General features: G+C 41.2%; 1 protein-coding gene across 1 annotated transcript; it reads left to right on the forward strand.

Annotated features, from left to right (window-relative positions):
• On the forward strand, positions 1 to 27,191 carry CDKN1A (cyclin dependent kinase inhibitor 1A). The gene is made up of 3 exons (XM_088444928.1): positions 1 to 91; positions 19,811 to 20,071; positions 23,672 to 27,191. The coding sequence occupies exons 2-3, from the start codon at positions 19,816 to 19,818 to the stop codon at positions 23,719 to 23,721; spliced, it is 306 nt and encodes a 101-aa protein (XP_088301054.1). The 5' UTR covers positions 1 to 91; positions 19,811 to 19,815; the 3' UTR covers positions 23,722 to 27,191.
• The last annotated feature ends 83 nt before the right edge of the window (positions 27,192 to 27,274 follow it).

Consider the following 27,274-nt stretch of genomic DNA (forward strand, 5'->3'; position numbering starts at 1 on the left):
TACACATTGTACAGTAATACAGACGGGACTGGAGTGAGAGACACCACGGATCATACAGACCCCTATTGCTGCTGCTGGACCTGTATAACAGGTAGGGCTCATGGGCTGATTACTTACCCTGAAAAAGCTTTAAAGATACTGCTACCTTATTCTCTTATTTAGACTTTTCTGTACTAAGGCGTTTAGTCTCCATCTGAGCTCCCTGGGTTTTGCTTGTTACATGTTATATCGGAGGAGGCATAAGATTTACTAGTTGTGCTGCTTCATGGAGGGGAATTTGTGGTGATACACCTGTGCTACCGACCAGCTGCACATAGTACTGGATGGTGGCAGGAGGGAGATGTGAGATGCAGCATGGATGGAGATGTCTGTGTGCGCAGCAGTTATTGTGGGTTGTAGTCACACAGGAGTGCTCTGCTGCACCTCTGCCAGCGCAGTTCTGCCCCTCTCCTAGGATTGTTTTATGTCCCTCTCCCAGGACTGAGCTCCTGCCCCTCATCCAGGGCTGCCCTCTTGCAGCTCTCCTAAGATGGTCTGTTGCCCCTCACAAAGGGCTGCTCTCTTGCCCCTCATCCAGGGCTGCTCTCTTGCCCCTAATCCAGAACTGCCCTCTTGCCCCTCATCCAGGACTGCCCTCTTGCCCTTTAACCAGGCAGCTCTCTTGCAGCTCTCCCAGTGCTGGTCTCTTGTCCCTCACCCAGGGGTGGTGTCTTGCCCCTCATCCAATGGTGCCCTCTTGCCCCTTATCCGGGACTGCCCTCCCCATTCATCCAGTGCTGCCCTTTTCCCCTTCAGCCAGGGCTGCTTTCTTGCCCCTCATCAAGAGCTATAATCTTGCCCCTCATCCAGGGCTGTACTTTTGCGACTCACTTGGGACTGTTTTCCTGCCTCCACCCAATGCTGTTCTGTATATCATCCAGGGCAAGTCCCCTGCTGGGTTGGGCTGTTCTTTTCCCCCTCTTTTAGGACTCTTCTGCCGTTTATCCAGCTATGTACTCATTCCTGTCCCTCATCCAGGACTCTTCTCTCATCCAGGACTCTTCTATCTCTCATCCAGCACTCTTCTCTCATCCAGAACTCTTCTGCCCTTCATCTAGCTCTGTTCTCCTGTTTCTTATCCAGCAATGTTCTTCTGATGCTCATCCATTGCTGTGCTGCTAGTTTTTTTTTTGGAATATCCATGACACCAGTGCATCCCACTTAATAACATTACTAGTGGATTGAAATTCAATAATTTGGCAAAAGCAATTAGACTTGTTGTAGCGTTTACGTAATATGGTGTCAGGTAGTGCCATATTCATCTTCTAAAGTGTTTTGGCATTATTATATTCCTTAGCTGTTCAAACTATTATTGCTAAACAGTTTACCAATCCTAATCAAAAAATTCAGCATTGTTATATGTAAAACAATTGATCATATGCATAAGGGTTCTATATTGCTGATCGACAGTTAAATGTCAACAAGCAGAAGGGAGACTGTAGACAGTATGTCGAACCTGACATGTCGGCATGCTACCACTGGGCTGTCCTGATGGTAGAGCATTGTGTATAAAGTTGTAAAGCTGAAACGGTGATAATGCTGTACAGTGCAATAATAGCATGCTGGCATGTCAGGCTTCACATACCGCTGTCCCTGTTCTGCTTGTCAACATTGTAACTGTCCATCAGCCAACTACATCCCTTTACAACATTAAATGTGGAACAATGACCGATATAGATGAACACAATAATACTACTACACAAGTCATTACAGTAAGTATATTGCAGTATGTGACCACCAAGCCTTTGAGATATAACTCTTAGCAATCTCTACAATCAAGACAGAGTTGCAGGTTATCCACAGCTGGAAATCTATAAGTATATGATGCAGCAATATAGTGAAGATGTATTAATTTATAAGATAAACAGACATGTGTATTAAAGCACATTATATTGTGCTCTAACACCCACACAATAGTAGTAGGCAACATGTACCCCTGACATATCACATTGGGACTTGTAGTTCCACAGCATCTGGAGAGGTAATGTTGCTTTATCCTGCCTGCTATACAGTAAAAGTACATTATTATAGATCAATAGTGCTGAAAATTTCAGCGGAGGAAATATCCATGAGTAAGTTCTGTCCTCCTACAGCCCTAACAAACAGCAGTAAAATGTTACTGAAGCAGCAGTATACTGTACATAGTTATGTTCAGTACTCGGGTATCAGCGGAGTTGAGCTCAGGTAATCCCACACCTAACTCACCTTGTCACATTCATTGCGTGACGAGACATTTCAAACATATGGTCTGCTAGATAACAATATGTCTAGGTGTACTTTATTATGGCTTGATCTCTCTTTCGCCTGAACTTAAATACATATGCTATAAATCAAAGGTTAACAGTTTTTTACAAGCCTTAAAATGCATCCATAACCATAAGTCTATACTTTTATAATCATGTGTATTAGAACTAAGTCTTTCACTATATTGTTATAAACTGCTATACATGTAAATGCTAAGTGTTTCTAATGGCTGCACTGTGCATTATTAATGATGTATTGCAAGTCATAGTTATACCCCAGCAATGACTTACAAAAATGTTTGTTTCTTCCTTATTATCCTACATAACTATATAAGAAATGTCCCTGCACGTTCCTCTTTGTTCAGGTTGAGTCTCCTATATAACGACTATTCTGAAATACAGAATTTTTTTACATGACTGAGATAGTGAAACCTTTGCTTTGTGATGGTTCGATGTACACAAACTTTGTTTAATGCACAAAATGATTAAACATGTTGTATAAAATTACCTTCAGGCTGTGTGTATAAGGTGTATATGGAACATAAATGCATTCTGTGTTTAGATTTGGGTCCCATCACCTAGAAATCTCATTATGGTATGCAAATGTTCCAAAATACGGAAAAACCTGATATCTAAATTACTTCTTTTCCTAAGCATTTTAGATATGGGAGGCTCAACCTGTACTTCATTTGTATGATGTTCATATTAATCTAAAGCATAATCTCTGAAGATAGTCTCATTATACGATAGAGCGTTGGTAGAACTGCTGTTTGTATTATAGCAAAGCCACTCATTGCACATCAATCTCTTAAGGTGGGTATCCACTTAGCGATATACAAACAACAGCACGATTGCGACATTGCAATTGTGCTGTCGTTTGTATAGCTAGTGATGTGCTAGGACTGAACGTTCACTCGTTGAGTCCCGGCACATCCCTCATCCCCGCACATGCAGAACCTGACGAGATCGTCAGGTTGACCTGCATGTACAGGCGATGTCGGAAGCGACCTGCGGGCACGTGCAAAACATCCCCGAAGCATGCACGATGCATGGGCGATTTTCAAGCAATTGCACGATAACGACATCGTTATCGTGCAATCGCTTGCTTAAATCGCTTAGTGGATACCCCCCTTAAAATTAAATTGCTGAAATGAACCGTGAAACATACTCCACTCACTTTGCTGCTCAACATGATACGATCCTTCCTGAAAATGTCCCTGTAAATTCCCCTCTGAGTCTGTTTTCCTTAGCAACCCACTTCTCTCTGTACTGGATTTTCTGCATATCGTCCGGTCCTAGAGATAGTTTTCTATAAGGAAATGGTTAACTTTGCAAGAAGCAACTATCATTTCATGTAAAGGCTGTATGTCCACCCTAGAGGCATGTCATGACATGTTATTATTTATAGTGTCGAAACATCACTTAGTAACATTACTTAGGTGATCATATTTCTTTTTGCCAGGCCAGTGTCTAATGTGCGTTATATATTTCAATGGAAATATGGGATAGATTTATTTACCTTTGTTAGTTATGGTACACAATACACTGGCTAATTCTTTTTTTTGTGTACTAATTTTGTCTCCAATATGGTTTCTTATATTATTGTAGCATGGATTATGAAAACAGTATGTAGTGACGATAAATGTGTCACAAACATCAAAATTACTGGGAACCACTGAGCTATATAATCTCGATTTCTAAAACTGGGTGGGGTCTTGTGTTATTGTTGATTTGTATTGTTGACATGTGTTGTCTTCTTTATGGTTACTCAAAAGACAGTGCACCCTCTTTACAACTGGGGCACTATGGTATCTGGAGCTGTCCATCACATCAGGTTAATGATGTCTTAAGCTCCCCAGGAGCCAATGTAGAGGGTCATTAAGAATTTGATTCACATTTGAAAAGCATGTTGTGTATTTTACGTTAGGTGTAAGTTCTACACCTACATTGAACATTTACAGCAGATCAGGCCCTATGTTAGTTACCCTCTATCTGATAATTGTTTGCTTTTCTTGTCTGCTTGAAAAGCAGATGAAAACTGCATAGATGTAAATACACAGTAGTGTACAGTGATTCATTCACATACAACAATAATGAAGCCAAAAGGGAAACAAATCAAAAGTGTCATAAAGGACAACTTTATTAATTAAGGTATATATAGCAATCTACATGACTTCTCTTAGATCCACACTGGTTTCTATAAAACTACTTGTCCCTTCTTCATGTGTACAGATCTTTCCAAACCTCAGCGTTTTTCTTTCATGTAAGCACATTTTTCCGAGAATTGGTGTCCTCAACGTGTATACAAAACCTTAAACCTCGACAGGTCTCTCATCCACAAGTACAAAGGTTTGGAAGCATGGATCTCTAATTTACATTTAAAGCTTAGTAGTTTGGTAATAATAACCCATAATTTCTTTAGGTGGAGGAAGCTCTTCATGGCTACACAAAGTATTAAGTGGAACATAAGGAGTGGCTGTGGCAAGCTCTGAGACTCCTGTGGCTTGTAGAAACCTAAGGATAACTCATATATAAATCCTAATTAGAGGTGACACACCAAATTATAATGCACTCTATTATAAACATGTCATTTAAAGCTTTGCAGATTGTGTCTAGGGGGATATTGTAAAACCAGATTAACTAGACAGTCTCCTCCCTAGAGTTGATGTATGCATTATATGTTATATAGACATCTAATAACAGGTGGTTTTGATTCAACTTTATAGCTGCTGGAATTGTATGATTATTTGATGCCTGTTATGTAGTAACCTCCCACTGGGTTCATTATTTAAAAAAATGTGAAAACTAGATAATTTGCAGAGAATAAAGTGTGTATCTCCATATGTACTAAAAGAAAACTTAGATTATTTTACGGGACATAAAAAATTTCAAAGAACTTCTATAGACACTGATAGATACATTGCTCGTTCCATTGAACAGGCGATATATGTATAGTGCATTGCCGTGTGTGTACAGCGGATATGTCTGTGAACAACGTTGTATCTGATCTGCTGTGCAGCACAGAAGATGGCCGATATATCTGAAATCCGGGTCCCTGCCAATCGCCCCCGCACATGCTGCAGGGACCCGGTGGTGATTGACAGCTCACATTCCCGCCGAGTTGAAAATGTCAAGCCCAGCACAACGGGCAGATGATTGGTAAGTGTGTATACACTTACCAATCGTCAGTTAGGCCGACATGTCGACCTAGTGTGTACCCAATTTTAAGGTACAGAAGTATAACTAAAATAAAACTAAATGACTAAATAAATATGTAGCCAATTTGGGCACAGACGTTGAGGATAAGGTTGTATAGATCTGGTTAGTAGGCCTAGGCATTGTTTTCAGCTGATGACAAATACAGACAGTACTTGCCTATTTTCCAGGATTTTCTGTGAGACTCCTGAATTGGGGTAGTTCTCCCAAGTAGACATCCCACCTGAATCCTGCCCACATTTCCATTGTATTGCAATAATGTGACATACTGCACCACAGCACCCTCTGCTTCCACCGCCAACCTTGACCCCTCCCACCCATAGGGCATCCAGGGTGTTGGTGCTGGAATGCGGGTGTAGCTATGCGCACCCGTAAAAGCATCCACTAAGTTAACATACTCCAAAGGAGTATGTTCTTCCTCTCCATTCCCCCCCCCCCTCTTCCAGATAAACCTGGGCCAGGGCATTCCGTAACTTCTCTACTCCCCTCTCATCACCTCAGAGGGTAAGTATGGTACAGATCAATATGATATTCCACCAACCACATTTTTTCATGCAACCAGATCAAAAGTTTGACCTAGGAGAGCATTCCTGTTCTATACACAGTGCAATCTGGAAAATGAGCAAATTTGGAAACCAAATACTGTAAATGTAAAACTCTATTATCAAACATTCATTTGCTGGAAAAAAATATAATTGGAGCAGATATACTGGGAATATAAATAGGTGGAATATTGGTATTAAGAACAAACAATTATCTTAGGAAAGAACCAGTGCAAGAAATAATCTTAGATGTGAAGATTCCTAATATTAATTATATGTATATAGTGAGACACTCCCGCTTAGCTGGGAACCCAAAGCCTAGTTCCTAGTACCATTTCCTCCAACATGCCACATCAAAGGTCTCCTTTCCAGGAGAATTGTAGATCTGAGGTTTCATGCTTCAGATTACTCACTTCTCACTTGTGGGGAATATGCTGGACATTATTCAAGAGCCATGATCACAGTGGAATGTTTATATTTATGAAAAGTTGTGCACATGTAAGTAATTTTTTTGTCTACCCTCCTGGAATGTCTGAGAGACAGTTTGGTGAGCACCCCCAGACTCCCAAGAGAGTAGCCCACCTTCCTGGTCCCATCCACTTCCCCAGTGAATTGGGTAGGACGAGGATGCAATGAGGTGATTCATGATAAAGGACATCATTATAACCTTGCCTCCTGCTATTTGATGGCTTCAAACATAGCATTTTGCGGTGGGGTGGGGGGGCTGAGATGAGGTGAATCACACGCAACCCTTAGTGACACCCTGGGCCTCCCATCCAGGATGGGGAGCAGCAAAGAGTCAGTGAGTAGGAAGTAAGTGTGCAAAAAAGGTTTGGTAACCCATAGCAACCAATTAGGAAACCAATTAGATATCTGCTTTCATTTTCTCAAATGTTTTAGTGAATACGATTGCTATGGGGTACAGCACAGTTACTGTGCACTAACTTTTATAAATATAAAACAACCGAATGTTCTGCTGTGTGTTTGGTGGTGAGAAATAGCCAGCATGAAACTCTTTGGGGGCGATACAATTGTTTTAAGCACCGCGATAATTAATGGCTGTCTGCTGGAGCAATTCAATTGGTTTGGTTGCACATTAAAACGGCTAAACATGTCTAAAGTTCTGGTTAGCGTGCCCAAACCACAGACTTATCGCACATTTCTGCTCGCCACCTCAGGAGGGTGCTAGCAGAAATGTGTCCAACCCATGGCTATTCACACACTAACAGAGCAACAATTAAATTGTTTCGTCAGGCACCAATTAGAGTCAACTGCGGGTGAAAACAATTGAATCGCCCCCTATATACTGTTATAGTGTCAGGGGCGTATCTATAATGGGTGCAGGGTGTGCGGGGGGCCCCGCACCGCACACCCTGCACCCATATATATTAATTACCTCTCCAGAGTCCCACGTCGGCACGGGGGTCCGGCGCTGTAAAAATGACTGGAAAATGGCTGCTGCGGCCATTTTCCTGTTGTATGCGCAGTACAGGGAAAATGGCCGTCGCGGCCATTTTCCCAGTGACCTGCACATACTCTAGTGCCCAGAGTCTATAACTCCGGCGCTGGCCGCGCACTGTTCAGTGCGCTGCCGGCCGCCTGACCGAGAGGAGGGAGCCGTGTCGGAGACTGCACACGGGCCCCCTCCTCTCTAGAAACGCCCCTGTATAGCGTGACAAAAGATTAGGTGATGAGACACACGCCTGTTCCATTTTCAGATTTTTTATTTTTTTTGCTACTTATTCCATTATGTCCCAGTAAGCTATCTCACTGTGTGTAAATAGGGAAATATATTGCATTTATGAGTAAAGTTTATGTTTTGGCAGTCTTTAACTGTTAAGGAACATACATATTTCCCTGTGTGTATGCATGTATTAATATGAAGGCTACCACCAATCTGATCATCCACTGACAGTAAAATAAGCACTAAACAGCTAAATAATCACAAAACAGATGATTCATTGAAAGGTAATATCAAGCAATAGCATTTAAATCAAATCTCTTTCAGTTATACTTGTAACAAAAAATAAGCTTACATTTTATTACAGTAAACATTACACAGAGACAGTAGCGCTATAGTGTAGTGTATGCAGAGGAATATGCTTGGACATGTCTCAGATAGTGCCTCTCTCCTCCCTATGACTGTGACTAAACAGGGACCCAGATGACTCTGAATGACACTGCAGTGTTGTGAGCAGCTGGGTGACTCAGCCCTTTACACACCAACAAGGGAAATGTGCCTGTTCTAGGAACAGAGAATGAAATAGTAAAATTCATGTACAGTTTTTCCTGTAATACACGTGAGATGTCTTTAATTCTTAATCGACTTTCTATTTATTTAGTTTTCCTTTCCAGCAAACTACCCTTAGCTCTTCCAATTAAATACATTTCAGTACCATGTATTATGAAACTGAAACAGATATTCTATTAGCGTTAGGTTTTTTTGGGGGGAAGTTAGGGTTAGGCTCCCCTAAGGGGGAGGGTTAGGCATCACTGGGGGGGGGGGGGGGGGTTAGGGTTAGGCACTAAGAGGGAGGGTTAGGTTTAGGCATGAAGGGGTATACCTAGGTTTAGGCACTAACGCTGAGGGTTAGGGTGCGGGGTGGGGAAGGTTAGGGTTGGGCTACCAGAAGGGTGGGTTAGGGTTAAGGGGAAAAGGGGAGAAGGTAAGTATACTTACCCAACCCTTGTCGGATACCAACCATCGGGATGCCACTGTCTGTATTTTGACAGGAGGCATCCCAACAGCCGGCTTTACATACCGATTCCCAATATGATACCAGGCTGTGGGGTAACCGATTCCCAATATGATATCAGGCTGTTGTGTAACTGGCCTTGCGGTGCTATGGCCCTGGTGAATTGTCGCTTCATTCTACAGCCATGGCCAAATGTTTTGAGAATGATACAAGTATTGGTTTTCACAAAGTTTGCTGCTTCAGTTTTTATGAAGACAATTTGCATATACTCCAGATTGTCATGAAGAGTGATCAAATGAATTGCAATTAATTGCAAAGTACCTCTTTACTATGACAATGAACTTAATCCCAAAAATAAAATTTTCACTGCATTTCAGCCCTGCCACAAAAGGACCAGCTGATTTCATGTCAGTGATTCTCTTGTTAAAACAGGATAGAGTGTTGACGAGGACAAGGCTGGAGATCACTCTGTTATGCTGATTGAATTAGAATAACAGACTGGAAGCTTTAAAAGGAGGGTGGAGCTAGAAATCATTGTTCTTCCTCTGTTATCCATGGTTACCTGCAAGGAAACACGTGCAGTCATCATTGCTTTTCACAAAAAAGGCTTCACAGGCAAGTATATTGCTGCTAGTAAGATTGCAACTAAATCAACCATTTATCGGATCATCAAGAACTTCAAGGAGAGAGGTTCAATAGTTGTAAAGAATGCTTCAGGGGGCCCAAGAACATCCAGCAAGTGCCAGGACCGTCTCCTAAAGTTGATTCAGCTGCAGGATCGGGTCACCACCAGTGCATTTTCACGCACAGTGAGGCAAAGACTTTTGGAGGATGGCCTGGTGTCAAGAAGGGCAGTAAAGAAGCCACTTCTCTCCAGGAAAATATCAGGGACAGACTGATATTCTGCAAAAGGTACAGGGATTGGACTCCTGAGGACTGGGTAAAGTTATTTTCTCTGATGAATCCCCTTTCAGATTGTTTGGGGCATCTGGAAAAACGCTTGTCTGGAGAAGGAATGGTGAGCACTACCATCAGTCCTGTGTCATGCCAATAGTAAAGCATCCTGAGACATTCGTGTGTGGGGTTGCTTCTCAGCCAAGGGAGTGGGCTCACTCACAGTTTTGCCTAAGAACACAGCCACGAATAAAGAATTGTACCAAAACATCCTCCAAGAGCAACTTCTCCCAACCATCCAAGAACAGTTTGGTGATGAACAATGCCTTTTCCAGCATGATGGAGCACCTTGCCATAAGGCAAAAGTGATAACTAAGTGGCTCGGGGAACAAAACATCAAAATTTTGGGTCCATGACCAGGAAACTCCCCAGACCTTAATCCCATTGAGAGCTTGTGGTCCTTCCTCAAGAGGCGGATAGACAAACAAAAACCAACAAATTCTGACAAACTCCAAGCATTGATTAGGCAAGATTCCCACCACGGCCCTAACTGTGTGGAGTTTGTATATTCTCCCTGTGCTTGCGTGGGTTTCCTCCGGGTACTCCGGTTTCCTCCCACACTCCAAAAATATACTGGTAGGTTAATTGGCTCCCAACACAAAAAAAAATTAACCCTAGTGTGTATGTATGTGAGCATGTGATAAGGAACATAGATTGTAAGCTCCATTGGGACAGGGACTGATGTGAACGGGTAAATATTCTCTGTAAAGCGCTGCGGAATATGTGTGCGCTGTATAAATAACTGTTAATAAATAAATAAACAAATAAATAAATAAAATAAATAAGAATGGGCGGCCATCATTCAGTATGTGGCCCAGAAGTTGATTGACAGCATGCCAGGGTGAATTGCAGAGCACTTGAAAAAGAAGGGTCAACACTGCAAATATTGACTCTTTGCATAAACTTAATGCAGTTGTCATGAAATACTTGTAATTGTACTTCAGTATACCATAGTGACAAAAAGGTCTAAAAACACTGAAGCAGCAAACTTTGTGAAAACCAATACTTGTGTCATTCTCAAAACTTTTGCCCATTTTTTGACACAGAACGAGGACAGTGTCATGTGAAACCCGTAATGCCAATCTATTAATAATGCGATTTACAGCAATTTAACAGTGTCGGCTTTCCAACTTCAAACATGATGGTAAAGTATCATGTTTGAAGTAGTTCATCTAACACTGTTAAAATGCTGTATATTGATACTGTCCCTGATTTGAGTGCGACAATTTGAATGTTGAACTGGTAGCTGCAAACTATTACAGATGTCAGAGGGAGAAGCACACGTGATAGGTGCAGATGGTTTGTTGTATTGCTCCATCATAGGCTGTCCTCTGCTGTACATTGCTGCTATTTGAGACATTGTACAACAGTGAGTAAGGCACAGTGATGCTATTCACAGCTAATCATGTAATCGATCCCCGACACGACTAACTTTTGTGACCTACTCCCAAGGTTCGCCGGAGTGAAGGTCCAGCTGTGTGGTGTTCTGCATTACATGATGATGCAAATCATATCCCTACCCTATCTACTTTACTGGAGGAGTGGGCAGGATCCAAGAAGCTTTTTCTACTCTCTCCGGAGCCTGGGTTGAACTCAAGGAAATTGGATGATTAGACAACTTGAAGCTGGATGGCATCAGTGCAGAAAAAAAATTAAATATTGACTTATTCCTGACTTTAGTGCACTACCCCAATTTGCTGAGGTGTATTTTGTGAGAAAATTCAATGGTTGGGCAGATTAGGATGGGTTTTGAGTGAATTTGTGGCATAATTTTTACAATATCGAAGGCTGGGCTTGATGTGTTCCAATTTTGCCAATAGATTCTGTATGTTGAAAGGTATGTATGGTCCATTTCTTATGATCCCAACTTAAATAAGGATGAGAGAGCTAACTATGCTAAGGGAGTTACCATGCAGTGCTAAACAGCTAAAGGTGCCTACACACATAGCGATGTGCTCACGTTCCCACCATGTGTACGATTTCCCCCTGACCTCTCCCCGGCAGTCGTGGGCACGATTTGGTCTGAAAAGCTGCCAATTTGGCACACACATGCATATTATACATGCTCTGTCGTTCCAATGTGTCGGAATCGGGGAGATCGTGTAAAATATCGCTATGTGTGTAGGGACCTTTACTACAGCACATCATTTCTTCAGATAGACTGAACATTTGTTGAATACCTAAAAGTATTACAGAGGAAGCAAAGTGATTTTGAACACCAAATAATGTATGTTTTATACACTTGGTAAACTCAAACAAGCATTTTTCATGGATATATTGACCAGACAACAAAATTAAAATTATGATGATAATTTACGTAAACAATAGTAGTTAACATCCATATTAATAAATACAAATGTGCGCAAAGGGGTGGGTGGTCAGGATATAGGTAGCAGTGTGCAAATAAGTACCATCCATATTGATTTTTAGCATCTGTTATTAAACTGTTGTTTAACATGATCTAGTGTTCTCTAGCAGCCGAAAGTGTTTGGAGTCCAAGGTTAAAGCAAAGATAAGAATATATGATTCACTGTAAACAACATGTAATCACTACCTGCTTCTTTCCTTCCGTGTTATGGGGTAGATTGCTTCAGAGGTGACAGGCGTTTATGACATATTGTTAAAAAGGGAAACTGCTCTTATTATTTTTGTCAATTTTCATGTATTCCTTTTCTTTTCATATTTCTTACATGGTATAAATAGAAAGTGAAACTTTCTGCTCTTACAGATAAATCTTTATTTTTAAAGATTTACATTTGACAATACTAGCAGGTGTACTGCATTGGCCCAAACTGCATTGATACAGCGGTCAGCTTAACTAAATATGATTGTTTATAATGATAATGTAATATATAATATCATCTTCTATAATGCCATAACAATTATGCAATTATGGTTGTTGTCTAACAAATTATTTTGATGATAGTGCTTTTGATGAGGAATATTTATTGTATATGCTGCGTCTATTGTAGTCCTTGTCTTTTGTTGCTTTGTTGGCAATGGATGACTAATTGTTGTTGTTAATTGTTAGAGCCAAAGTTTACAGCCTACTATAAATAAAATAGTGACACATTTTGATTAAAAAAAGTATAACTGAGCACTATAGTAAATTCTACATTATGGTTTGAGCTAGAAATATTGCCATCTAGTGGGCAAAACAAGAAATAGTTACAATCACTGATTTCAATAACTCAGGAAATCATGCAAATATATCCATTCTTACTATGGCCAGTTCATTGTGAACAGCTTTAGCTTTGCTTCTTCTTTTCCAAAAAAGCTCTTACATCTGAGTCTAATCTGTGCGTTATATGTGTACTGTCTATATGTATAATGCTGTTGTATAGAGAATGAACACTGCTTCTGTAAATGTTAAATATCCATGTCACCATGGTGGCTTTATAATATCTACTAAATCTGCATTCTTTTATTTGTAAAATTATAATTTTTTTTTATAAATGTGGCATAAAGCAATATTTGTAGATCTACAGAAAGTGTTGGCCAGTAACTTCACTGATTTTCCCTCCCACGCCATAGAGATGCACAGGAAGATTAGTGTAGTTAGATCACCACAATTGACTGTAATGCGAAACGCAGGACATTACAGTAACTTCCTGCCACACATTGCACTGAACTGAACTCCAGCCAGAAGGTTTAAAACAAAAATAATTTATTTGAGATACTTTGTTGAAAAGTTAATAGCATTTTAAAACTAAGGGAAGCTGCAGTTTATGGTAATGCATCCACTAGAGATCCTGTTCTGTTGGGATCTATGGATAGCTGATGTACTTTGGCTAAGAAAATAACTTGACTGTTCCTAACAATAAATTAGATGCAAATCTGTCCAGATAAATGTATTTTTGTGTAAACTAACTAGAACACATATTTACCAATCATTAAGGGCTCATACATATATACATCTGTGTTCTGTTGCTGTAGTGCTGTAAAGTTAGGCGTAATTGACCTCTATTTAAAACAGTTCATCACTACTTAAAATACATTAACCCAGATGATCTGGACTCTCTTATTAAATTTAACAAGTCGTTGATGCCTTTAACATATCCTTAACAGTAAGAGGTTTTGCTCGAAATAATTAAGGTAGCCCCTTCCTCTCTTTACATAGCACGTTAGTGTTAATACTTAGAAGACGTTAGGGGTAAGGAGGTGCAGATGTAAGTGCTAAGACATTAGTAGCTATTCTCTAACCCTCTTCTGCTTAGTGCAAAGTGCAAATGGTAAAAATAGCAATACCTAAACCTGACGTTATAGTTCATAAACATTGAGTAATAACATTACACAATGGATATACTCACTCTATATGTATTATAACCGCTTTAGTCAATAACGTAGACTGATGAGTAATATGTATTTTCATTGCAGTGAAAAATAAAATTAGAGTTATTGAGAATAGGTACTCAAATATGTTTCATTTATTTATAGCTATATGTATGTATAATAGCCTCAATCTCTACATTTTCACATTTCAAATTATACATTGAGGCAATTACTCATCAGCCTTCACATATAAATGTGTACTTATTATTAAAAATGTATATTCAGAATTAATATCCTTCAGCTAGGGACATTTATAAGAAGTGTCTCAATGTTGTGAAGATGACATCACTAATGGTACAGAACATTCCGCTTTATCATAGACATTAGTGTGATTTTTCCATAACTTCCAACTGCTTTGGTTACTATAGAAGTAAATAAGACACAGACGTCTGACAGCGTTATCATTATTCTTGTTTGTAGCAATATCCTGTCCAATGATTCACCTCTGAAAAATATATTTGTATTATTTATTTGTAGATATACTCTTTATTCACAAAATCTGTTTTTAAACATCACCCAGGACCATTTACTGTTTTTGTAACTTACATGTCATTGAAGAATTTCCCAACAATGCTCCCTTTTATTTAATATTGAACAACTGCAAGGTACCACTTCTGTATTTCTAGCTGCAGGATGTAATGCTCAGTATGTGCCTAAGTGAGAGCTGCACGCAGTTCTGTGACCATTTGTAGCAAAACTGCGCATGCGTTGGGGGCTGCATACACAACTTACAGGTGATTGGGATTTGCATGCATCTCAGTTGGGTCCTCTTAAGTGGGAGTAACGAGGTGGCACTGGCACACTCACACGTAGGATAAGCATTCCGTGGGCATGTCATGGGAGTATTGTCAGAGTCGTGGGCTATTCAGTGGTAAGTGTATGCAGAGATCCAGGTGACTTCAGACAGATCTCCTACATCAGGATAGATAGGACTGGTGCAAATGCATGCTGCTGATGATGGCGGCTGCTCCCACAGCATATAGATGGGGGTTGGTGGTTACATAGATGCGGGCACATCTGAATACAGGCATAGATCTCCATTTATTTTTCACCGCATTAAGTGAGCGTAATAATGGTCGCTTTACGTGCAACTTTGAATCACCCCATCAATTTCTCTACTTACGTGCTGATTGCACACATTTGCTATCAGGCCAAACATATTATGATTTTATTGGTTAAATCCAGAGGTTTTGTCACCACAAAAACAAGGTTTCAGGTCAGTGTTGATTTTCTATTGATTGTCACACAAACTGAGATATCGCCAGCAACAATGGGAGCATGGTCCAGTAGCGCAATAGATATGAAGTCATTCACAATGTTGAGACTGTAATGTTGAATGGTTCTGAATGTCGACAACTTTGTTCCTAATGTTGACATTCAACCTGTTGACATTGACAAAATGCTGATATGTTCAACATGTTGACATTAAAAACATAGCAGAGTTGGGATTGGAGTTAGGCTGCATTTACCGTTAGATAGTATGGTCAACATCCCTTCCGTCAACATGCATAATGTTGACATGTTGAACATGTCAACAATATGTCCCTGTTGACATTGTAAATGTCAACATGTCGACTTTTAGACTCTGTTGACATTCTGAACATGTTGATATTATTATGTCCACATGCTGAATGTCAACATTATGATAAGCTTGTATACCACATCCACACAATCTTTTAATTATTAATTACCATTAATTAGCTGGTTGTTAAATCTTGTTACAGGATGACCAATATTTTTGTTCATGTAATCTGACTGCACTAACTTGCAGCACTATAACAGGGTGCCGCTGTGCTCTGTGCTACACCCGCCTCATGAGTGGCGCTCAAGCTGTCATAACTATGCTCCCCAGGGATAGGCGGGCGGTAGCACCTTCTTCAGCGCACTTGCATGCTTCTTTGACCGTCCCATAGACTCTCCGAGTGGCAGAACAGATTCCATGGCACTGTGAGAGAAGACATAATGTCTCTTCCCCACACAGTGCAGGAGCTGTGAGCTGGAGCAGGGCGCTGGTTGCTGGTACCGGCTGCACTGCCCACCTTACGGCCCTGCTAACATTCCTTAGTCATGCCAGAAGTGGTACAGTCTAGCTTTAGTGGCTACCTTTGTGTGTTCCCATATTAGACATTGATTCTGATGCAGGAAATTCTGTGCACCCAAATTAACATTTGTCTTTTTATAGTTTTTGAGAAAAACAGTCCCTGTATTTATGTTTTCTGGCTTAGTGCCCATCCTAGTTTTCAGACGGGTTTGGTTCTAGAGCCGATGCTACATTAGTGTAACTGTTGCGTTACACAAGCACTTTCAATGCTAGTGATTTTCCTCGCAGAATAACTCTAAACATGTTCTAACATTCATAGCACTCACATCAGTCTGTGCTGATATATTGAAGTGAATGGGGTGCACTCTTCCTCTTCCTTGTCACATGGAGAGGTTTACATGTAACATTTTCTGAGAGGAAGATCTCTTTGTGGAAGGGGATAAGTTAGTGCAAAGTAATTTCAGCACTATGGGGGTGATACAGCAAGGATCACAATTGCTTACTCAGGCAGGCAGGCAGGCAGGCCGGCCGGCTTGGGAGCCCAGGACACTGCGTTGGTCGACACAGTCCCTGGACTTGTTACTCACAGAAACAAGGCGGACATGCCCCTGTTTCCGGGAACGCCGGCCGACCCAGGCACCGCCCATTAAATGCCTCTGCCTGTATGCAGACCCTTCTGTGCCTCCATCAGGCAGAAGCATAGAGAGGTCTGCGTGCGACTACGCAGGACCCATTCTGAACACTCGCAGAATGGGTCCTGTGAACGTGCAGATTTCCGATAATCGGAAATCTGCGTTCAGTGCAGAATCAGGCCCTATGAGTGTAAAAAAAAGTTTTTAAATTGATTGAATTTTTTTTTATATTTTAATCTATATTTGAATCCGTTTTAGTCTTTTAATGTTTGAAGGTTTTAAATATTTTTTTGACATGACTTTAACATGACTTTAACATACAGAGACTGACCCAGTGAAGTAGTAAGTTAACCCTTTCTGCTCTGGATCAGTATCCGTGAGCCTGCAGAATTTCACTATCCGGGCAATATTTGACTGCCCCCATCCCCCCCCCCCCCCACCACACACACACACACATAACAAAAAAATCTTCATTGTCGCAGATTGATAAATTCCCTAATTCTGCATACAAGAACTTAAGTTGGTACTTGTACTGACATGTTCCTTCTAGTTCAAGGGTAAGGTGCATGTTTGAGCAGGCTGGGACATGCCTGACTCACTCTGTAATGATGTCAGCATAGGACTGTACTGGGTGGGAACAGTAGTAATATGATACTAGCAAACAAAACTATTTTTATCACATTTGTTTTCCTTCTCTCTTTGCACAGAGTATTCCTTAGTGACTAAGGTTACTAGCAAATATATTTTTTATCAGAGCAGGAAGAGCACATATACAAATGTTACGTGTGTGCCGATAGCTAAATGTATGTCAGTGCAACCTTAACACAATTCTCCAATAAATTATTTCCATGACTAAATCATTTTATTCATTACTGTTAAGCATACATGCCTACTCTCCCGATTTTTTGGGTAACCCCCGCCCCCCACCCCCCTAGTAGAGTAGGCATTTCTCTCGCTTTCTGCCCACTTCCTATTGAAGTGGGCAGAATGGGGAGAATTTCTGCGGCAATCGCGGGTCCCTGTGTAGGGGGCAGGGCTTAATTACGCGATTTTTCAAGAATCGTGTCGTTTAGCCCCATCCTCTATTTAAATTTGCTCCGATAGCTGCAATTTACCATGAAGGGGACGGGGCTTAATGATGCAAACTGTCAGGCACCTCCTCCATCGCAACCCACCTCCATCTCCTCCCTGGGCTTCTCCTGTGGAGGAGAAAAAAAAGTAGGCAAGTATGCTGTTAATACACTATCCCCTCTTGTGTACAGTGGCGTATCTAGAAATGGTGCACACCCTGCACCCATACATTATACTCACTTATCCAGAGTTTGGCGATGGAGCTGCAGAAATCACTGGGAAAATGGCACAGCCACCACTTTCCCAAAGATTTGTTCATGCGCAGTAGCGAGCGCCATGTTCCCGGAGACCTGCACATGTGCAGTAGCGAGCGCCATGTACCCAGAGACCTGAACATGTGCAGTAGCGAGCGCCATGTACCCAGAGACCTGCACATGTGCAGTAGCGAGTGCCATGTACCCAGAGACCTGCACATGTGCAGTAGCGAGCGCCATGTACCCAGAGACCTGCACATGTGCAGTAGCGAGCACCATGTCCCCAGAAACCTGCACATGTACAGTAGCGAGCGCCATGTTCCCAGAGACCTGCACATGTGCAGTAGCGAGCGCCATGTACCCAGAGACCTGCACATGTGCAGTAGTGAGCACCATGTACCCAGTGACCTGCACATGTGCAGTAGCGAGCACAATGTCCCCAGAGACCTGCACATGTGCAGTAGCGAGCGCCATGTTCCCAGAGACCTGCACATGTGCTGTAGCGAGCACCATGTTCCCAGAGACCTGCACATGTGCTGTAGCAAGCACCATGTTCCCAGGACCTGCACATGTGCAGTAGCGAGCACCATGTACCCAGAGATCTGCACATGTGCAGTAGCGAGCGCCATGTACCCAGATACCTGCACATGTGCAGTAGCGAGCACAATGTTCCCAGAGACCTGCACATGTGCAGTAGCAAGTGCCATGTACCCAGAGCCTGCACATGTGCAGCAGTGAGCGCCATGTACCCAGAGACCTGCACATGTGCAGTAGCGAGCGCCATGTACCCAGAGACCCAGAGACCTGCACATGTGCAGTAGCGAGCACCATGGCCCCAGAAACCTGCACATGTACAGTAGCGAGCGCCATGTTCCCAGAGACCTGCACATGTGCAGTAGCGATCGCCATGTACCCAGAGACCTGCACATGTGCAGTAGTGAGCACCATGTACCCAGTGACCTGCACTTGTGCAGTAGCGAGCACAATGTTCCCAGAGACCTGCACATGTGCTGTAGCGAGCACCATGTTCCCAGGACCTGCACATGTGCAGTAGCGAGCGCCATGTTCCCAGAGACCTGCACATGTGCAGTAGCGAGCGCCATGTACCCAGAGACCTGCACATGTGCTGTAGCGAGCACCATGTTCCCAGAGGCCTGCACATGTGCAGTAGCGAGCGCCATGTACCCAGAGACCTGCACATGTGCAGCAGTGAGCACCATGTGCCCAGAGACCTACACATGTGCAGTAGCGAGCGCCATGTACCCAGAGACCTGCACATGTGCAGTAGCGAGCACCATGTCCCCAGAGACCTGCACATGTGCAGTATTGAGCGCCATGTACCCCGAGACCTGCACATGTGCAATAGTGAGCGCCATGTTCCCAGAGTCCTGCACATGTGCAGTAGCGAGCGCCATGTACCCAGAGACCTGCACATGTGCAATAGTGAGCGCCATGTTCCCAGAGTCCTGCACATGTGCAGTAGCGAGCACCATGTTCCCAGAGACCTGCACATGTGAAGTAGACTCTGGAACAGTGTCAGAGTCTACTCTCTACTGCGCCACAAGAGAGGAGGGGGCTCATACAGAGACCACACCTGCTTGCGTATCTGACATTTCACTACATTATTTTATTGTACACACATTTTGATAAATTTAATTACGTATTGTAATTGGATCACAATGCCATACTTAGGCTTTAATTATTGTTCAATAATCCAGAGAAAAAAAATGTTTGATTATTATACATGTAATATCAGTTTCTTCATTTAACTCTGTTTTCTTCTTTCATAGAAAACATGCATTCAGCCAGTGCCACCTTAAAGTCCAATAACAGCGTCAGTACAGCAGTTTGCAGGAACCTCTTTGGACCTGTAGATCATGAACGCCTTAAAATGGACTATAAAGCAGCGATAAGTGAGTCTGTGGAAGAGGCCAAACGCAGATGGAACTTTGATTTTGTCAATGAGGTTCCACTGCAAGGTGAATTCAAGTGGGAGAAAGTTCATTGCCCAGATACTAGTGGTTGCAAACGAAAACAAAAACTTATTACAGGTAATTCAAAACATTCCATTTCATGTCTTCAGAGTCTCCAGCTGGCTTTGTTGTTTTATATAAAAAATATGGTCCATTAAGAACTAGGTGTATTTTCTACTGCACATAATGGTCAGTAAAGTGTATACAATAGATGGACTTTATGGTGTATACAGTGTGTCTTATAAAAACTAATTTCTATAGATGAAATATGACAAATTTAGCTAATTTTAGAACACATCAACCCTGAAAGTTATGCTGGCCATACACCTGCACGATTTCGGGCCGATTGCCTGATTTTCGACGTGTCTTACGATGGATCCTGTGGAAATCGTGTATTTTTTAGTTAGAAACGATCCGATGCGCGCTCCCGCAGCTCCTATAATCGGATCTTATGATCAGATGTGCAGCCCATATGTTCCATCGTATCGTGTGCAGATTGTACCGTGTATTTTGTGCATGTGATGCATCGTGCGTCCATTCAAGTCATTTCAATGACTTTTTCCGTGATGAGCGCGTGAGGCACAGGATTGATCATACAACAGATCGTGTGCTAAGAAAAACAACAAATATGCTGCCGGGACTGCCAGGGAGCTCCGGGGAGTCGGATGGTGAATCTGATCTGATGCTGGTCGCGCAGGTGTATGGCCAGCATTAGTTGCTATATGTGAGATTATCCTGTTATCAAATTAGTTATTTTTCTATTTTCTAATGGTTCTTTATCTAGACCCCAGCTGTCAGACTGTTTTCATAGAAAAGTTAGTAGCATAGAAAAGGGCTTGCTTAACTGGTTGGAGCGTGGTTATCACAAAATCTTAGCCTGGGCGTGGACTGGGAGGATCAAGGCTATTGCCTAGTTTGTTATGACTGTTTCTATTTGAATTGCTTGTCAGTATCTGCCGGGTATACAGATGATTGGCTTGGACATGATGAAATGGATTGCCTTTTGTTGTCTTTATCTCCAATTTCAGCTTCTGTGTAAACATTTATAGTCTCTTTATAATTTGTTATTCATCCATAATGTCTGTCCAATAGCCATAGCTATGCAATTTTGGCCTAGAGCTATGGTGCTCAAGAGACGGGCTAGCACTGTTCAAACTTGCCTCCGCACTGTCCCTATTAAAGTGGGACTGCTCGAATTCGAGGTATCTCCCGTTGACCAGTTCTATGCATAGCAGAGCTACAGGGAATGGGTGTCACATGCACTGCAATGAACGGTGCTTCACAAGTGCTAGGCATGTCCACCAGGACCCTGGCCAAGTCCCAATTGGGTCTTATAGTATACCCTAACTTAGTATGAGCGAAGCACTGTACAGATAGATCTTGCATAATTCCCAATTTGGACCGGAAATGGTTATGTGACCATGTTACTGTATATGCTACTTGTCTAGTTTGTCTATATTGGTATACAACTGCATAGGCGTATATACATGTGTTTCATGAGTTACTGGACTAATGTGTCTGAGCTCAAACCACATGCTGCCTGAGGTTACTGTTGGTGGCATTTTCCCATTTGTTTGTCATTCCAATTTCCTTTCATTTGTATGGAATCACTGCCACTGCTATAAGATGCTTACAAATACAATATAATATACATACTGTGTCTTTTTATTATGGAGAAAAAAAACCAATCTATGGCAAAAATGGGTATCGATCATCCAGCACACCCGGGAGATCGTTCAGCGATATCGCTATCACTGACAGTCGTCCCATGTGTATGTACCATAAGATTTGTTGCATCTCACTCCTTTCATTCACTCGTTATGGAATGAAAGAAATGCTTAGGGCTCCATTTACTAACGAGTGGGTAGCATAGTGCTAATTATGTTTATCATTCTTTGCGTTAGTTTTTAGTTTGACATCAATATTTATTAATCTCAGGTTTCTGTGCGAGCGCTAATGAATTTGAGTCTTGTCAGCGCTATTTTTCATATGTATATAGCACTGAGGTTTATTTTATTTTTTTTAACAGCGCTTCTATAGGCCACCTTTCTTCATAAGGATGTCTCACTGCAACACCTGCGTGGGCTCCCCCTGCTTCTCGTACACCAGGCCCTAGTCCGCTTCCGTGCTGAGCTGCTGCCGAAGTAGCCTCAGTCCCGGAAGCCACATGTCTCTCGAACGCTATTTGACAAATAGCACTCATTGATAAATAACAACCTGTTGGCATCTGCTATGAGGATGCGAGGTACTGTTGCTTAAAAACAACTGTGTCAGCAATAATAAATACAAGTATATTTTAAATAACTGATAAAACAAATTTTTAAAGACAAAAACTCGTTAGTAAATGGAGCCCTTTGTTCTCTGATTAAACCTTGTTTTTCACTTGCCAATATTTTTAGGTTTAAGTTTTAATACAGAACAAAAGCATTCACTATTAGGTTTGGTTTACATAAAAATCCTCTAAGGATATTATGTTTCCTCTCGTGTATGAATTATAATAGCAAAAAAAATGTAAGTACGCCCAAAGAATGACATAATATATGCACAATTAATGAACATAGCTCTTGTCAGCCTCAGAGGTGAATCCACAGTCAGCTAATCAGATGCAGTAAGTTAGTGCTGGCGACTCATCATCAATAAAATGTGTTTGCACCAACCCTCTGGCACTTGCACTTGCAACCTATACATTTACTGACAGTATATGCGTCTCAATGCTGGTCTGGCAAATACGTGAACACGCCCTTACTGTGCTAGGACTATGGGCTACGCACAACTCAGGATCAGGCACTGGGAAGTTTTAGAATTATCCTGGAGGAAGAGGATAGAAATGATCTGAGCTATGGGCCTGATTCAGACCCTCCCGCGAGCGCTATGCGCTCGCAAGCGGGTCGATGGTGGCCCAGTGCGCATGCGCATGACGGAGCCGGCTCCGTCGTGCGCATGCGCGAGACCCGGATGACGACCGGCAAACCGTCGCTCCGGTTCTCGTACCAAAGGGGGCGTGCTGTCGATGTTGAGTGACAGCACGCCCCCTTTGGTGGGCGGGTCGGGGGCGTGGCTGCGCAGACGGAGGCGTTCCCATGGGAATGCCTACCGTCTGGGGCTGGCCCCACTGACATCACAAGTGATGTCAGTGGGAGTGCTTTCGGCTCTGGTAAAGCACTCTAGGGCTTGCGGCAACGAGACCCTACCACAAGGGTCTCGTCGCAAGCCCGATGGTCGCGATGGTCTTGACCATCGCAACTATCTTCCTGGCCGCTCGCTATAGCTGTGGGTGGTCACCCACAGCTATGCGAGCGGCCAGGAGGCCGCTCTGAAAAACAAGAGGGACGGCCCTGATTCAGCGTGAGCGCTCTGTCAGAGAGTCTGGCTCTGAATCAGGCCCTCTGTTTGCTAGATTGAAAGCTCCATGTGTCCACTGCTATATACCTAAGATTTGTCATAGCACACCAGTTAAGGACATCTGGTTTACTAAGTATATACAACTAACTATTACTTGGGTTATATTGTCTACAGTATTGTCAAATTAAAATAACATTTTAACAAATCATTTCATGCTCTAATGATGGGTTAACTGCATTTCTTGTATTTTTGTATATGAGTTATTGAGAACAACGTGTCTGTATTTGTTTGATGCAGTATATACAATTCATTTCACTTTCTGTGCTCTTTCCTCAGAGTTCTTTCAAGTGAAACGTCGCTGCTCTTCCTTCTCCAAGCCGGTCTAGCCCCTGATTGGCCCAGTTCCAGATCTCACAAAGCTTGTTTTCCAAGCGTCCTTCCTCAGGACAAGAATTAAAAGTATACGTTTCCATATTAATATCCGTTTGAGGATGTAAATCGTCTACTTATAAATATACATAGACAATACCTGGATTATTCAACAGCTGGAAATGTTGATGCACTTCATACAGACTCTGGAGAGCATCTAACCCCTTCGTTGCTATAGGAAAACCGATTTAGCGCAAAAATCACTAGTTATTGCATATATATGAAGAATGTTTTCCAAGGGCTAACGTGTGTCACCTTTGTGTACGTATGTATTTGCAAACCTTGTACTACTTTGTGGAGCTTTAGAAATAATTATATAAAAGCACAAATTGCAGTAAGCACACCAATATTTAAAAAGGGATGTGGTGAACTAAACAATGTTGTGTAGTATACATCATTAAACAGATTTGAAGCTCTTAGTCAAACCTAAAATGCCTCTCCATTCACTTGCTTTGGAGTCTATATAAACAATGCTCAAATACCTATGAATATTTTCCATTTAGAATCCGCCTTGTACAGGGATGGAAAATAAATACTGGCTCATTTTCCAAACACCTAAATGTTGCAACATGAAGAAAATTGCCTATAGCTATATGTGTAAAGAAAAAGCCTGTGTGGATCAGTGTGGTCTATATTCTTTATACTCTGTTTAGTGAAAAAGAAAAAGACAGCCCAAAAACATACACAAAAACATTTCAACAAATATTGAATTTGATGGGACACATTTTATTATTTAAAAACAAAATTATTTTTTGTACAGTGTTGCTGACCTCTGTATTGTTATTTGGTATATTGGTGGATTTTCTGCATATATGTGCTTAAGCCATTTACAGTCTTTGTTATGCTAGGAAATGTTAAGAAGCACTGTCCGGGTCTTGGATCATATACCTTTTACCTTTTATATTCTTAAGATATTCACTCCTGCAGTTTTCAGTTTTATGTAAAAACTATCTGTTGTCTGATATGTGTTGTGCAATGTTTTATTTATGTTCTGAAAATGTTCAATGTATGACAATATTTTGGGCTTAGTGCTAATTTAAGATGTGGGAGACATACGTATACGCATACACACGTTTATCTGTATATATGTTACTAAAGAAATTATCTTAATTTATATGCATTAATATAATATTTAGATTATTTTAAGGACTGGAATATTTTTCTGTATAAAATATAAGAAGGCTTTCAAATATGACAGAGCTGCAGCTGTATTGCTTGTCTAATGTGTTCTTTACTATACATTTTAGCTGCTATTCCTTTGTTTGTACGATGTGTATGCTCTTTATACACAGATTAAGATTACCTTGCCTTGGGTACAGGGAAATGCTGGGCCTCTGCAGCCTGCGTTTCTCTGTTCCTTTTACATATAAGCACTTGAAGAGTGGAGCTTAAATGTAGCAGTGGAAAGTATAATTGATTCCAATAAAATGAGATGTCTGTATACAAGGTTATTGGTAAATGATGTTCTGCATTGTCTGCCACAGTGCCAGCACTTGTTACTTGGCCTTCCTTGTAGTGCAGCATGACTTAGTCACGTGAAAAAACACCTTCTACTTCAATTTACTTCTACATTTAAACAATGCCCAATATGTCTAGGTTACTAGAAATAGAGTAAATTATATGTTAAAGCATGCAGCGTTAAAAAAAAACATATATTGTATTTGTTGCAACACTAAAAGCTATGTTTTATGGCAGCACTTTACATTCAGGCAAACTTTGCACTTAAACTGCCCATCCACTAGACGATTTTGACAGGCGATTGCACGATAACGAAGTCGTTATCGTGCAATCGCTTGCAAATCGTCCGCAAATCGGGCACTTTAAAGTCAGAAACGACCAGGAATGCAAACGCGCTGGTCGTTTCCGACATCAATTATCGGGCAAACATGTTGGTCAACCTGACGATAACGTCAGGTTCAGCATGTTGCCAGATAATTGATGAGCCTGCACTGAACGACTGCTCATTCAATGTAGGCTTATCACAGACATAGAAACGACAGCACGATTACAATGTTGTAATCGTACTGTCGTTTCTATAGTCTGCTAGTGGATGGGCAGCCTTACTCATTTGTGCCATTATATGGCAAAGCTGCATAATTTCAACAGGTTTCAGTCTACTAGTTGGCCACTTTCTTTGTAAATATTTATAAGAGAGCCATGTAACCTTGTAAACAAAATAATTTTACCTTTCTCCTAACCCGGACTAAGGGGCATATTTACTAAAGTGCGGGGTTTTAGAAGTGGAGATGTTGTCTAAATCAACCAAATTCTAGCTATTATCTTCTAGAAGTGGTAGATAAATGTTAAGTAGAATCTGATTGGTTGCTATGGGCAACATCTCAACTTCTAAAAACCCGGACTTTAGTAAATATACCCCTAAATGCTAGTTCTTGCAAAATTTACTCGCCACTGTGTAATAAAATAATTACTACAAATATATAGAACTTGCATCATCATAACAGTACATACACCTAGCACTAGCTAAGGACTGAGCACTTTATACAAATACAGCCAAAATACATCTTAAAACATATAAAGCATACATTGCATATCATCCATAACTTAAAAAAACTTGTACACAGTAAAATAAAAAGAGTTGTAACCTATAACAACACTGTTTGCTTTCATTTTCATTGCACATGGAAAAATGACATCTGTAGTCTTATTGGTTGCTGTTCCCTGGTGTTTTCCAGTTTTGTTGCTAAATCTTAATCTATTTTAAATGGTAGCTAATTATGTATATAAAATCGGACAATTTGAAAGGTAAATAAAAACCTTTTAACTTTTATTTTAAATAACACATTTGTGTAAGCAATGTAGATATAGCGCTCTCTCATATTTGGGTTTAGTGGACCTCTGAGATTTGCAGGAGTTGGGTTCCTGCTGTTCTAATCTGTAAAGAAATATATATACGGATATTTGTAATAAATTTGTACCAATACTGTATAATTGTAAAATGTTTAATTAATTGAAGCACCATAGTTCCTGTGTTTTAATTATTTTAGTGTGAGAGGATACTTGGAATAAAATAAAGGATTCACTGATTCCTTTGTGGATAAAACATTTATGAAAAATGGTGCAAAAGTTGCTGTCCCCATGGCAACCAACCATGTTTGCTTTCATCTTCTAAACTGTACTAGGAAAATATGGTATCCCTCTACTAGTCTGCACCAGAATTCAGGGAAGTCACATAATACTTACATAAGGCCATAACTTGGATTTTTCAAACAATAATAACGTGTAAAACAAAATAGTAACTACTATGAAGGGTTCCCAACTCTCACGCTCTTCCAATGTTCATGTTTACTTTAATGCACTTTGTATGCCAAATTGTTAGCACTAATTATTATTTTGTACATACTATGTTGGAGCATTGTGTAATTAAAAGCCTACAATGTATTTATTAAGAATAAAGGAGTAACTCTAAGTACCTAGTCATGTGTTTCTTTATCTGCTTTTTGTGTTATTGTTTTTGATTTAGAGTGGTCCCATATGTAAAAATGGTGGTTA

Source organism: Taudactylus pleione, unplaced genomic scaffold (genome assembly GCF_031769625.1).
Source record: "Taudactylus pleione unplaced genomic scaffold, aTauple2 ptg000374l, whole genome shotgun sequence".
Classification (NCBI taxonomy): Eukaryota; Metazoa; Chordata; class Amphibia; order Anura; family Myobatrachidae; genus Taudactylus; species Taudactylus pleione.